Source organism: Pteropus medius, unplaced genomic scaffold (assembly GCF_902729225.1).
Source record: "Pteropus medius unplaced genomic scaffold, Ma_sr-lr_union100, whole genome shotgun sequence".
Lineage (NCBI taxonomy): Eukaryota > Metazoa > Chordata > Mammalia > Chiroptera > Pteropodidae > Pteropus > Pteropus medius.
Window position 1 is genome coordinate 39568 of NW_024340701.1, and position 12224 is coordinate 51791.

General features: G+C 41.0%; 2 protein-coding genes across 2 annotated transcripts; one reads left to right on the forward strand and one right to left on the reverse strand.

Moving 5' to 3' along the window:
• Positions 1 to 2632: 2632 nt before the first annotated feature.
• On the forward strand, positions 2633 to 3583 carry LOC120618550 (olfactory receptor 2A12-like). Its single transcript, XM_039882833.1, has one exon. It carries the CDS (start codon positions 2633 to 2635, stop codon positions 3581 to 3583), a length of 951 nt encoding a protein of 316 aa, XP_039738767.1.
• A 3431-nt stretch (positions 3584 to 7014) lies between these two features.
• On the reverse strand, positions 7015 to 7962 carry LOC120618933 (olfactory receptor 2A12-like). The gene is given in 1 exon segment (XM_039883044.1): positions 7015 to 7962. A coding segment is annotated over 1 exon segment (948 nt).
• Positions 7963 to 12224: the final 4262 nt, after the last annotated feature.

Genomic DNA, 12224 nt, shown 5'->3' on the forward strand with positions numbered 1-12224 from the left:
TAGGTGATCTTACTATTGAGTACCCTTTTGTTGTTAATGCTAGGAGTTTTTATTATGGATATAAACCTTTTAAATTCGTCATTTTATTGTAACACGTTTCATCTTTTTTCTCTATGATTTGTGCTTTCTGTGTCTGGTTTCAGAAATCTCAGTGCACTGCATGGTAATGTAGATATTTTTCTGTGTTTGGGTCCAAAAAATGTATTGTTTTACCTTTAGCATTTAAGTCTACAATACATCTGAAATTGCTTTTTGTGTACCATGTGAGGTAGGATTCAAAGTTTTTTCTGTGTGAATGTCCATATAATCCAGCAAAATTTATTAAAAAGACTACCCTTTCCTGTTTGCATTATGGGATCAACTTTGTCATAAATCTGGTGGCTGTACATTCATGGGTCAGTTCTGGACTTTATTCTGCTTGATCGATCTGTTTGTTTTTCTGTCACTTTCATGCTCACTACATAGTATAGCTTTATAGTAAGTCTTAGTTTCTGGTAAGCTTTGTATTTTTTCTTCAAGATTCTTCCAGTTTTCCATATAAAGTTTATAACCAGGTTGTTAATTTCTATAAGAAGGAAAAACCTTCTGGGGTTTTGACTGGGATTGCTTTGAACCTTAAATCAAATTTCTATCTTTATAATGTTGAATTGTCCAACTATGAACATGACATATTCCTCCACTTACTTAGGTCTTTCTAATTTCTCTAAATCATGTTTTCCTGCACATATTTCATGAGATCTATTACTACATATTTGTTTTTTAAAAATCTTACCAATTATTTTCTGGTTGCTAGTATAGATAAATCCATTGGATTTTTGTATGTTTGCATGTTAATTTCAGTTTGTCTTTGAGTTCTTTTAGATTTTCGACTTACACAATTATGTGGTCTGCAGAAAATGACAGTTCTTTCTTCCTTTCCAATCCTTTGGTCTTTCATTTCTTTTCCTTGACTGATTTCACCAGTACAACAGTTATTGGAAATGGTTATGGTGAACATTTTTGTTGCACTTCTAATGCTAGGGAGTAAGTTATCAATACTTCATCATTCAGTATGACATTTGCTGTGGGTTACTTCTTTTACTGGAGATAATATTTATCACATTAAGAAGGAACCCTTCTATTCCTAGTTTGTGAAGGGGTTTATTTCTAATCTTAATTGATTGTTGACATTTACAAATGCTCCTTCTTATCTGTTGATTATATACTTTTTCCCCTCCTTCCATTAACAAGATGAATTACATTGTTAGCTTCTCAAATGCCAAATCAAATTTGAATTCTTATAATAAACACAGTTCGATTGTTGATATATTTTCCTTTTAATGTTGCTGAATTCAATTGGCTAATATACTGTTCAGGAGTTTTGCCACAATACTTATGAGAGGAGTTTGTTTCTAAGTTTTCCTTCTTGTAATGTCTGCCACATTTCTTTCATTCTGGTGTTTAGTCAGAGTCGGGAAAAAATAATCAAGCTACTTAAGTGTTATCTCTCTAGCATAAAAGAAAAATTATATTTAGTGCATGCTTCATCATTTGTCAAAAAACATTTCTGAAAATAAAACTCAGTTATTTATTTATAAACTCAGTACTTCCCCAGTATATTTATTTTGAAATTGATTTCTAGCCAGTTTTACAGTAATCAGAGAATATATTCTAAATTATTTTCATTCTTTAGATTTTTTTTGAGCTTACATGTATGATGCAGCATATACTCAATTTTGAAAAATGTTTTATGAAGCTAAAACATGTTTCCTTTGTTTAGTATTTGTGTGGTATATTTTCTTCCATTCTTTCTTCCTAATGTGTCTATGTCTGTATATTAAAGTATATTTCTTTTTTTCTACAAGCTTTACTGGAGACATAACTGGTATAACATTGTATAAGTTGAAGGTGATATATTTATATGTTGCAAAATGATTTACGTACGTTTCTTGTATACAATATGTAGAGTTTCTTTCAAGCAGTTCGAAAACATGCCATTTACTAAAATATTTAGCCATTTGCATTTAAAGTAATTATCTACATACTAAAGTTCATATTTACCATCTTTCCACTCATTTTCTATTTGATCTACCTGTTTTCTGTTTGAAGTAACTTCCTGCTGTCACATCACGGTGCCCGACTAGCACCCTCTATTGGCAAAGCCTCACATTGTCAATTGACAAAGGAGAAATGTTCATAGGATGAGGAGAGGCTTGCAGCGCATCCAGACACGTGGTCTCTAAGGCAGATGGGAACTTCATTTCCAAAGGTTTGGGGACTAGAACAGATATGGTGTAAATTGATCGTTGCTAGATACTTGAGTAACCAGTTTGTCCACTGAGCGGTGTGGAGTAAGACTGGGGAGATTGTATATGATCAGTTTAAAGTTATTGTTTTAAGGCATTGTGTTAGATGCTTCATATACATTGCCTCTACTCCTTTTGAAAAATGTGAGAGATGAATATTATTAGCCATATTTTACAGATGAGGAAATTGAGGCTCAGAGAGATTAAGTAACTTGTTCAAGACAGCAAATGAGAAGTGCGGCCAGAATTAAAACCCTAGCCTATCTGCCTCCAGGGCCGACATTCTTGCTAAATGACTGTACTTTACATGGTACTTAAATGAGTATGATTCTCTTACAGGCCCCACCATGTGGATGCCTCTAAGGCAGAACCAAAGCTGGGTTTCCGAATTTATCCTGCTTGGCTTCTCCAGTGACCCCTTGTCCAAAAGGATCCTCCTCTTCATCGCCTTTCTTCTTCTCTACCTGAGCTCAATCCTGGGCAATGGGCTCATTGTCACCCTGATCTACCTGAATATGCATCTTCATACTCCTATGTACTTCTTCCTCTGTATCCTCTCCCTGTTGGACATGAGCTACATCAATACCACCATGCCCCAGATGTTGGTACATCTTCTTGCTCATTCTCAGACTATCTCCTTTGCTGGCTGTTGGCTACAGATGTATGTGTTTGTTGCCCTGGGCTTGACTGAATGCATTTTATTTGTAGTCATGGCTTATGACCGATACATAGCCATCTGTCACCCACTGCATTATACTGTCATCCTCAGCTGGGGCCTGTGTGCACGCCTGGCAGCTGGGGCCGGGGCCTGTGGTTTCTTCTTCTCTCTGATCCATACTTTCTTCACCATGAGGCTGCCATACTGTGGACCCAACATGGTCAACCACTACTTATGTGAAGGCCCCTCGGTACGAAGCTTGGCTTGCATGGATACCCATCTCATTGAGATGGTGGACCAGGTTATCAGTGTGCTCATGCTTGTTGTCCCACTTTCCCTCATTTTTGCCTCTTACATCCGCATTGGCCAGGCCATTCTCAAGATCAAGTCCACACAAGGTCGCTGCAAGGCTTTCTCCACCTGTGCTTCCCACCTGACTGTGGTCACACTCTTCTATACTCCAGTCACCTACATCTACATGAGGCCCAACTCCAGCTCTTCCCCTGAGCAAGACAAGCATATTACACTCCTTTACAATGTCTTCAATGTCCTGCTCAACCCTTTGGTCTATAGTCTGAGGAACAAGGACATCAAAGTGGCTTTTCTCAAAGTGATGGGACAGGGTGGCATGCACACATGAATTGGGAGCTGGGAGAGGCCTGGGGTAGAATGTCCATTGCTGAAGAAGGGGACAACATTTATAGTGTATGAAACCAACATTGTGCATTTGCACCAACATAGTGCTTGGTCAGAGGAACAAATGTGGCACATAAAACCAATGTGGCTGTCTTGGTCAGCTTGCTACACTGTGGTGCAGTGACTTATAGCAGCAAAAGTTTTTTTACTGCTCATGTTCCATGACAGTGGGAGGTGTCCTGTGGCCTTCTGCCATTGGATTCTTGGTTGAACATGAAGGAAGAGGTTCTATCTGAAACATGCCATGCTTAGGACACAGGGAAAAGAATAACAGTTGACATATATGATATCTCTTAAAGTTTCTGCTCAGAAGTGACAAACATCTCTTTGTTCACATCCTATTGGCAAAAGCAAGTCACATGGTCAAGCCTAATGGCAAAAGAGTAGGAAGTATCTTTTTCCCTAGAGAAAAGTAATGCAGGTCACATGGCAATAATTATGGATAAATAATCCCTCTAGAGTAAGAGCAGTAAATAATGAAGTTGATAATGTAATGTAACATAATGGCACTGGAACCAATAGAATATATGTAACCCACATGAAACATGGTAACTGTAAGTGATATAGTACAGGGACACAGTAGAGTACCAAGGTGAGGTAGGCACTCAAAGTGATACATGTAAACAATAGATATCTATAGACAACATTGAAAATTAAGCCAACGGTATATGGAAACAATGCAGCCCAAGGAGCTAATACAGAGTACTCTGCATTGTATTGTATAAGGACACGGAACCTAACATTAAGTGACTTGAGTTCTAGCCCATGTTTGCTAACTAGTATTGTAACTTGGGACAATTTACTTCTCTTATCTGGGTCTTACTTTATTCTTCTATAAAATGAGCACTTTAAATTTAATTGACTCTGTGTCTCCAAACTTCTATATTCTGGTAGGTGGAGTGCATGAAATTGCAATAAACTGTAAATCCTCTGTAAACCATAAGGTGAATAAATAAACTATAGAAAAATAAGAGTTGTTGCATGTGTGTTGCCCATCTGTAAACCATATGGGCAGCACACATAGCAGTGGCTCATTATTCCCAGAGATCTAAATGACATATAGAGTTCTCTAAGAATCCTGGCAGAGAACTTCAGAGTTAGCATAGACATGCAGCTCTCCTCCAGGCCCCAGTGGCCCAAGGATCTTGGGGATAAGTCAATTTAGTTTCAGCATTTCTTGTGCATACATTATGGCCCAGCCAGTATGAGACCCCATGGAAACCAAGAGAGATATGTGGAGAAATTTACAGATATGAAACTGTAATCCAGAATCCAGTGATCTGTGGTGACCAACGACCTCACCGCAGTGAAGTTCCCTCAGTGGGTGTCAGATGCAGAAGACCAGGTTATATCTCACCCACTCCTACCGACCACTGCACACCTTAGTACTTTGTAAGCCCTCTGGAGGTTGGAGTTAGAGAGAGGAGGAGGAAAACCCAAGAAGATTAAATTATTACTCCCACCAGTGGAATAACAGCCTAAAATAGAAATTAAGTTTAATTATTGAAAAACCAAGCTGCAGAATTCAGAGGAAATAATAGAGAAAAATGGAACAGGGAAATCTACTTATCGAGAGCTGACAGGTAGATTCTTGTGAGAAAAGAAGATTTAGCAGATGCCTGAGGATGAGAAGGAATCACCCATTCAAATAGCCAGGAGAAGGGCATTTCAGGAAAGGGGACAGCAGGCACAAAGGCCCCAAGTCAAAAGAGGATTCCATTGTCCATGGACCTGGAATAAGGGTATTGTGGTAATAATAAGGATCGCATAAGAAGAGCCCTACAAGAAAATGCACTCTAAGTTCAGTGGGAATGTGTGGGTTCTTCTTATGGGAGTGGTACAGTTTTAGGGATGACAGACCCCACTGTGGGTATGACTTGAGGTGACTGGAAAGGAGATGGCAGCAAAGATCATTGGGGATGAGAATGTCAGGGACTCATAGTTCCAGAGTGAGAGGAAAGAATCACTCTTTTAGAGGGCTGCAGGGGATGTGGTGTTCTCAGGGAGAATTCCAGGTTAAGGATGTTTGGAGGGGAAGTCGCTGATTATGGTGCCAAAGCTGACAAAGAAGAACGAGGGAAAGAACTGGAGAACTCTGTGCTTGGAATTTACACATATTTATTGTACATAATCATTCTCTTATTTTTTATCACCATTTAAAAGATTGAATAGACATGTTATTGGATGCTAACATTATAATATTGTTTTCAGGTAACAGACTATTCAGTGAGATTGTGGTTGTATCTTGTTAGGTAAAAATATAGAGTCATTTTGTTTGTTGAAAAAGAGTTTGAATGTTCATAGAGGGATGCATATGGAAGCAGATTAGCCCAAAGTCTGGACTGTAACTGTTACCATTTATTACCTCTTGGTTCCAAATGCAGATTTCAATCTATGCTGTCTAATAAACAACATAATTCCCTTAAATATTTCTCCTTTAAAATAAGCATGATGCTAAACTTCTTAGAAGGCACTGGAGGGACACTGCAGGAAGAATGAGGTTCCCTGCATTTTCCAGGCTGGGCCACTTGCGGCCCAGAAGATACTATGACCTTGGAATCTCAGTCTGGTGCCCTCTCATCGTGGAAATCTGAGCTCCACACTGCCAGCCACCTGCCTGATTCTCTCTAGAAGCCCTGGAGTGTTCTGCATGCAGCCACCTTGTGCACTTGCAGCAAGCCTCTACCAGCATGCATACAGCACCTGTAGTCTTCAGGGTCACAGAATGAGAAGTTATTCCATCTGCAAACATATGCACTATGGAGGCGTTCTGTCCCATTAGCACCCAGCATCTAACTGTATGTTAACACCACTGTTTGCTAATTGCTGGCTCCCTTACCTACACTTTGGAAGGTGGCCTATAGTTCGCAACTCCAGAGGAACTCCGGCTTTGCCAAACCAGTGATATCTTCTGCCTTTCACGTGGAACACACTTTCTCAAATGAGGTCAGAATCCCTCCCAGGTCTGTCCTAACTTGACTACTATCCCTTGGGCCCTTGGATACCACATAGTGTTTCCTTATGTCTTATAGTTACTCTCATCATAGTTAATATTTCTTTATATTATATCTCCCCTGTTTAACTTATTGAGTAGTTTCTATCTCCTTATTGGACAAAAACTGTTACAGTCTCTCTGACGCTTCAAAGTATGTATTATATTCTCCATTTTACCAAAGAGAAAAACTGAGGCTCAGAAAACTCATGATCAGTGTGCTTAGGGAGCCATATCCTAAGCCCTACTTAGTTAATGAAGGGGCTGAGATTTCAGCTCTGTTCTGTCTATTCCATTTCTAGTTGCTACCACCCAAATTTTCAACCTTTGGGCTTCCATCTATGTCTTATGTTCCTTTCCATAATGAGCATCATCCCGTGGCCTCACTCAGAGACCCTGCCCCAGCCTGTTAACTTGAGGAAAGCTCTCTTCACATCTTTGTTTCTGAGGCTATAGATGATGGGGTTGAGAAAGGCAGAGATGACATTGTAGAACAGAGCCAGTTTCTTGTCTCGCTCTGGGGAGGCATCGGCTCCAGGGTTCATGTACATGAACATGGCAGGTCCACAGAACATGGTTACCACGGTGATGTGGGAGGCACAGGTGGAGAAGGCCTTGAGTCGACCCTGCTTTGAAGGGATTCTCAAGATGGTGGCAAAGATGCGAATATAAGAAGTCAGAATGAAGGAAAGGGGTACCAGGAGAAGGATGAAGCCCAGAATGAAATCAACTCGGTCATTGAGGGATGTGTCTGCACAGGCCAATTTTAGAACAGCAGGAACCTCACAGAAGAAGTGATTGATCTCATTGGGGCCACAGTAAGGTGGGCGCATTGTGAAGACAATGTAGACTAGAAAACAGCTGACATCCCACTATCCACAAAAGACCACCATAGCCCCACACAGCCATGGGCTCATGATAACCTTGGACCTAAGTAGGTGGCAGATGGCTAAATACCTATCATAGGCCATGACAGAGAACAACCAGCCCTCAGTGGTGCCCAACACCAGAAGGATGTACATCTGCATCACGCATCCAATATAGGAGAGAGTTTTCTTCTGGCAGACCAGATGCACCAACATCTGGGGCACAGTGGTGGTAACATAACTCATGTCTAGCATGGAGAGGACTCTGAGGAAAAAGTACATGGGTGTGTGGAGGCGGGAGTCCAGGTGAATCAAGGTGACAATGAGTCCATTGCCCAGAAGTGTAGAGAGATAGAGGAAGAGAAAGATGTTGAAGAGGATTATATTAATTTTTGAATCTCTGGAGAAACCCAGAAGGACGAACTCAGACACGGAGCTGTGGTTCTCCCAAGAAAAATACTTCATTCTCCTTCAGCTACAGAAAAAGAAATAGACTTGCTAGTGGCCCAGCTTAGCCTCATATTCAAGTAACACAGTCATTCAGTTGCTGGGAAAGCCAGTGGTTATTTGGATCCTACTTAGGAATAATATCAGTTCAGAGATGGAGGTCTACTTGGGGTGAAGCTAAATTTGAGGACGGGAGGGAAACTTTCATGGAAATTTCTGTTTCTCAGCCCCAAATCTTTTTCCAAGACCTCCATGGTTTTATTTCATTCTGTCTATCAGCTCCCGCAAAGCCATCTGCTTTCCTTCCCTTCAGGAGCTACCAACACATAGTGCATTGCTTGCGGGCTCTTTTCTCCTAGTCCTGGCTGAAGAATGAGACGATGAAGATTTGAAGCTCTCCTCCCTTTTATCTGGAGACAAGCAGTAAGAACACTTTCCTTTGAGGCTTTAAACATCTGATTACTCTAGTTATATAGACAGGGTGACTCAGATATGCGGAGATCTATAACTCCAGAAACCTTAAAAGTATTTAGAAAGTTTTACCCAGGTCTGTGTTTCTTGAATCTTTTGGCCTTCCAGAAGCTTCCTCACATCTGATTTTCTTTTAGTTGGTGTCTTTCACTGCTCTGCCTTTTCCTGGCCTTACCCATAACTAAAGGAAAGGGTCTTCGTGTTTGACCCTAAAGCTATAATTGAGGCAGAATAACAGCTGTCTTTTTTGCTTAAAGACAGATTTGGCATCTCTAAGTCCTTTCAGCCTGGTGGAAATGCTCCTTCCAATGGTAATCTATCCTTTAGAGTCCCTTTCTTTCCTGGAGTTGAGACTTATGATAGGCAGGAAGCCACAGTTTAAGACTGTTCTTGGATTTAATATATTTCTTCACAATTAGTGCTGATTCTGTGATGCCATAGAATGTGGTGTATTCTAGTGCAAGAGCATGGAATTTGGAATCAGAGGACTTGAATTCAAGTATTAGTACTTCTACTCTGGCCCTGTTCGAGCAATGAAATCTCTTTGACGCTCAATTTCCCAGGGAGAGATCCCATGAGAAGCAATACATGATATGTGTGAAGTACCTAGCATTGAGTCCAGCACAGGGCTGGAACTCAGTAATTCTAGTTACCGTCAAATCCTCTTTCTCATTGTGTCACTTATGAGATGGTCAACATTTATCAAATGATCAACAAATGGTCTTTGCTGACCATTTGATAAACAACACCATGAGGAAGAGAATTTGAGGACATCTTAGCTATCAGGCCCTGTAGTAGGAGCTGGAGAGAAATGGACAAACAAGACGTGGTAGTAAACTTGCTGAACCATGAGAGGATCAGACAAAATATCTAGGATGCATTCTGTCCAGTATTGCCAGTGGGGCAGGAGGATTTCTGGTTCACAACATCTGGAAGAGTTAAGGACTTGGCCGTCTCTCTATGCTCTTCTCTTCCAGTTTCATCTAGACTTGATGCCTGGACCATTGCAGGAGTCTCTCAATAGGCATCCCACTCCCAGTCCCTGCTACATACTTGGTGACTAGAATATAGCTCAGAATTGAAGAAAAGAGGAGAGTTCAGAGGAAAGAGGGATGAAGGGCCAGGGAGAGATGAATGTGGGGCTCCAAGCTCACTATTACCCTCCTTTGCAGCCATCCCAGGTAATGGCCCAGAGCTGTGCCAGAGAGGAATACCAGGACATTATTATCCCTTTTGAAGGTGGTTACTTCACTCTGCTTCTCCAACAAGAGCATCACAGCTTTTCCCAGTTTCAGCGTCTTCCTCTAGCTCAAAGACTGCCCTGAACCTTCAATTAACCCCTTTTTCTGACTTATCATCTCTACCTTTATCTCTCCTACCAGTGTCTTTTCCCATATCCTCGGTGGGCTGAAAAGGAGGCCAACTGCCTCAGTTCCATAGCAACATTTTTCACTTCCATCCACTTTTCTCCCCACCTCAACCGAGCAACACCGTCAAAAGACAAATAGAGAGGAAGAAATATAAAGAGATGGAGAAATCAATGAATACCGGATACAGAGGTCAGGGAGCAGAACGTATAGATGCTTAGGCTTGGAGGATCTGATGTGAATAGGAAGGAGATGGAGGAACACAGTAGGACAGAGAAAGGAACAGGTAGGGGAGCATCAGGCAGAGGATGTCTAGGGGTGGGTCTGCATGGCTCAGGCCCCTGCTAGTGCCCTTCCTTTCCTTACCTGATACTGGGCTCTGTGAGGGATGAGCCAGGAGCCTGCTAGATTTCCATTTAATATTTGATCCTCAGGGAGGACAAATCAGGCAACTTCTTAATAAGCCTGTGTGCTGTGGGATTCTCCAGGCCTCCAGCAGCCTTCCTCAGCCCTAAGCATGCATTTTAGCATCCCAGCTTGCACTCAAGGCCTGTACACCCACCAGACCTCTCCTCCACTCCCTAAAGGTCTCTACCTACTCCATCTCACAGTCCAAGGGGACTTATGTGTGAACATCAATTAGAATAAGTGCATAGACAGAGAAATACAGGGGTGAGGACTAAGCAGGCATGCCAGGGAAGGCTTTTATGGACCATAAAGAATGAATAGGCGTTTCCAGGCAGATTGTCAGGGAAGGACTCTATTGTGATCTCAGCCAGAATGCCCTACTTCACTGTCTCCATCATGTTGGGTCCTGGCATGAACTGCGCCTGTTGAAATTCCAAAATCTGTGACCTTATGTAAGGAAGGGAATATGCCTAAAGCATCTGTAAGATCCTTAGCAGAATTTGACTCAAGATAAAGCAGCTGATGAATATTTCACATGGAAGCAAAACTCTGAACAGTAGAAAGACCTGAGATCAAATCCTGATTCTGCCACTTCTGGTGTATTATTGGACAAGATAGTAGCCTCCTTGTGCTTCAGTTTCATCATCAGAGAAATGGAGCAATAACGGTATAGGGTAGTTGTGGGGATTGAATATGGTAAATTATTTAATTTATTAAATTATGCAGATTAAATATGCAGTAAATTTGGTAAAATATACATGTAATGTATGCTCAAACTTACTCCCCAGTGTATGTTGGATGGCTGATCTGTTCTCTTTGTCTTACATACATATATATATTTTTGTAATTAGACTCAGAGTGATCAGGGGCCACAACCACTCAGCCACCTTCCTCTGTTTATTTGATTGGGCAGAGTATACAGCAGGTCCTTCACAATTATGGTCAGAATCAGTCTTAAGTATAGATGGAGGAGATAGCTCCTTGGATAATATTATGAGAGCTGTCTGAATTAGATGTCTTTGATTTGAAATCACCATCACCGGAGTCATTAGTAGCACTCAGAGACATCAAATAGAGTCAGCTTGTTTTCAAACACTGTGTAGAACATTAGATTGTGACAGATTCTGAGACGTACTAAGGCTCAGTGGGAGACATCTGCCATGAGCACTGGATGGGGAGATTAGTGGAACATGCTGTAGATACTAGTATGGCATTCTAAACGTTTCCATCAATTTTTCATCATTCCCTCTCTTATTATATGTTCAATTCAACTCAACAAACATTTACTGACATTACGCTATCACATTATATGCAGGTAAAATGACACATTGTCTGTGCCCTCCAGAGGGCTCATGGTCTACTGAGGAGAAAGAGTCAAAACATATCAGTACACCGTGATACATACTGTATTGGGAGATGTCCAGGTGCAGAGAGAGGAGGGCTGATTAGCTCTGCTTGTGGGAAGGGACATGATAATTTCTCAAGAGAACCCTTGCACTGAGCTCTGGATAATGACTACAAATTTACCAAATGGATAAAAGGCAGTGCATTTCTAACAGGAAATTGTATGTACAAAGGCACAGAGAGTGCTATGGGAACACAAAGAAGAAAGAGACTCCATGGGAAGACTAAGGTAGAACTTCAGGAGGAGGGGCTATTGAGACTGGCACCCTGAAGGCCAAATGACTAGACTGGAACCTAGGGATAGTTCAAGGTCAGAGTAAGCCAGTGTTATGGGTTGACTTGCGCTTCGCAGAAAGATATGTTCATTATGATGACTTGGAACATGTATATATTATAAATGATTGCCACAATAGGGATAGTTAACACCTGTATCATTTCAATAATTACCTTTGTATATGTGTGTGTGTGTGTATGTGTGTAGAATATTTAAAATCACATTCTTCGTAATTTTCAAGTGTACAACACAGTATTGTTAACTATAGTCACCATGCTGTATTTTACATCTCCAGAGTTATTCATCTTATAATTGGAAGTTTGTACTCTTTGATCAACATCTCTCCATTTCTCCCA

Excerpts from the sequence above, each read along its gene's own strand:
- LOC120618550 (XM_039882833.1), top strand. The coding sequence starts at position 2,633 with ATGTGGATGCCTCTAAGGCAGAACCAAAGCTGGGTTTCCGAATTTATC.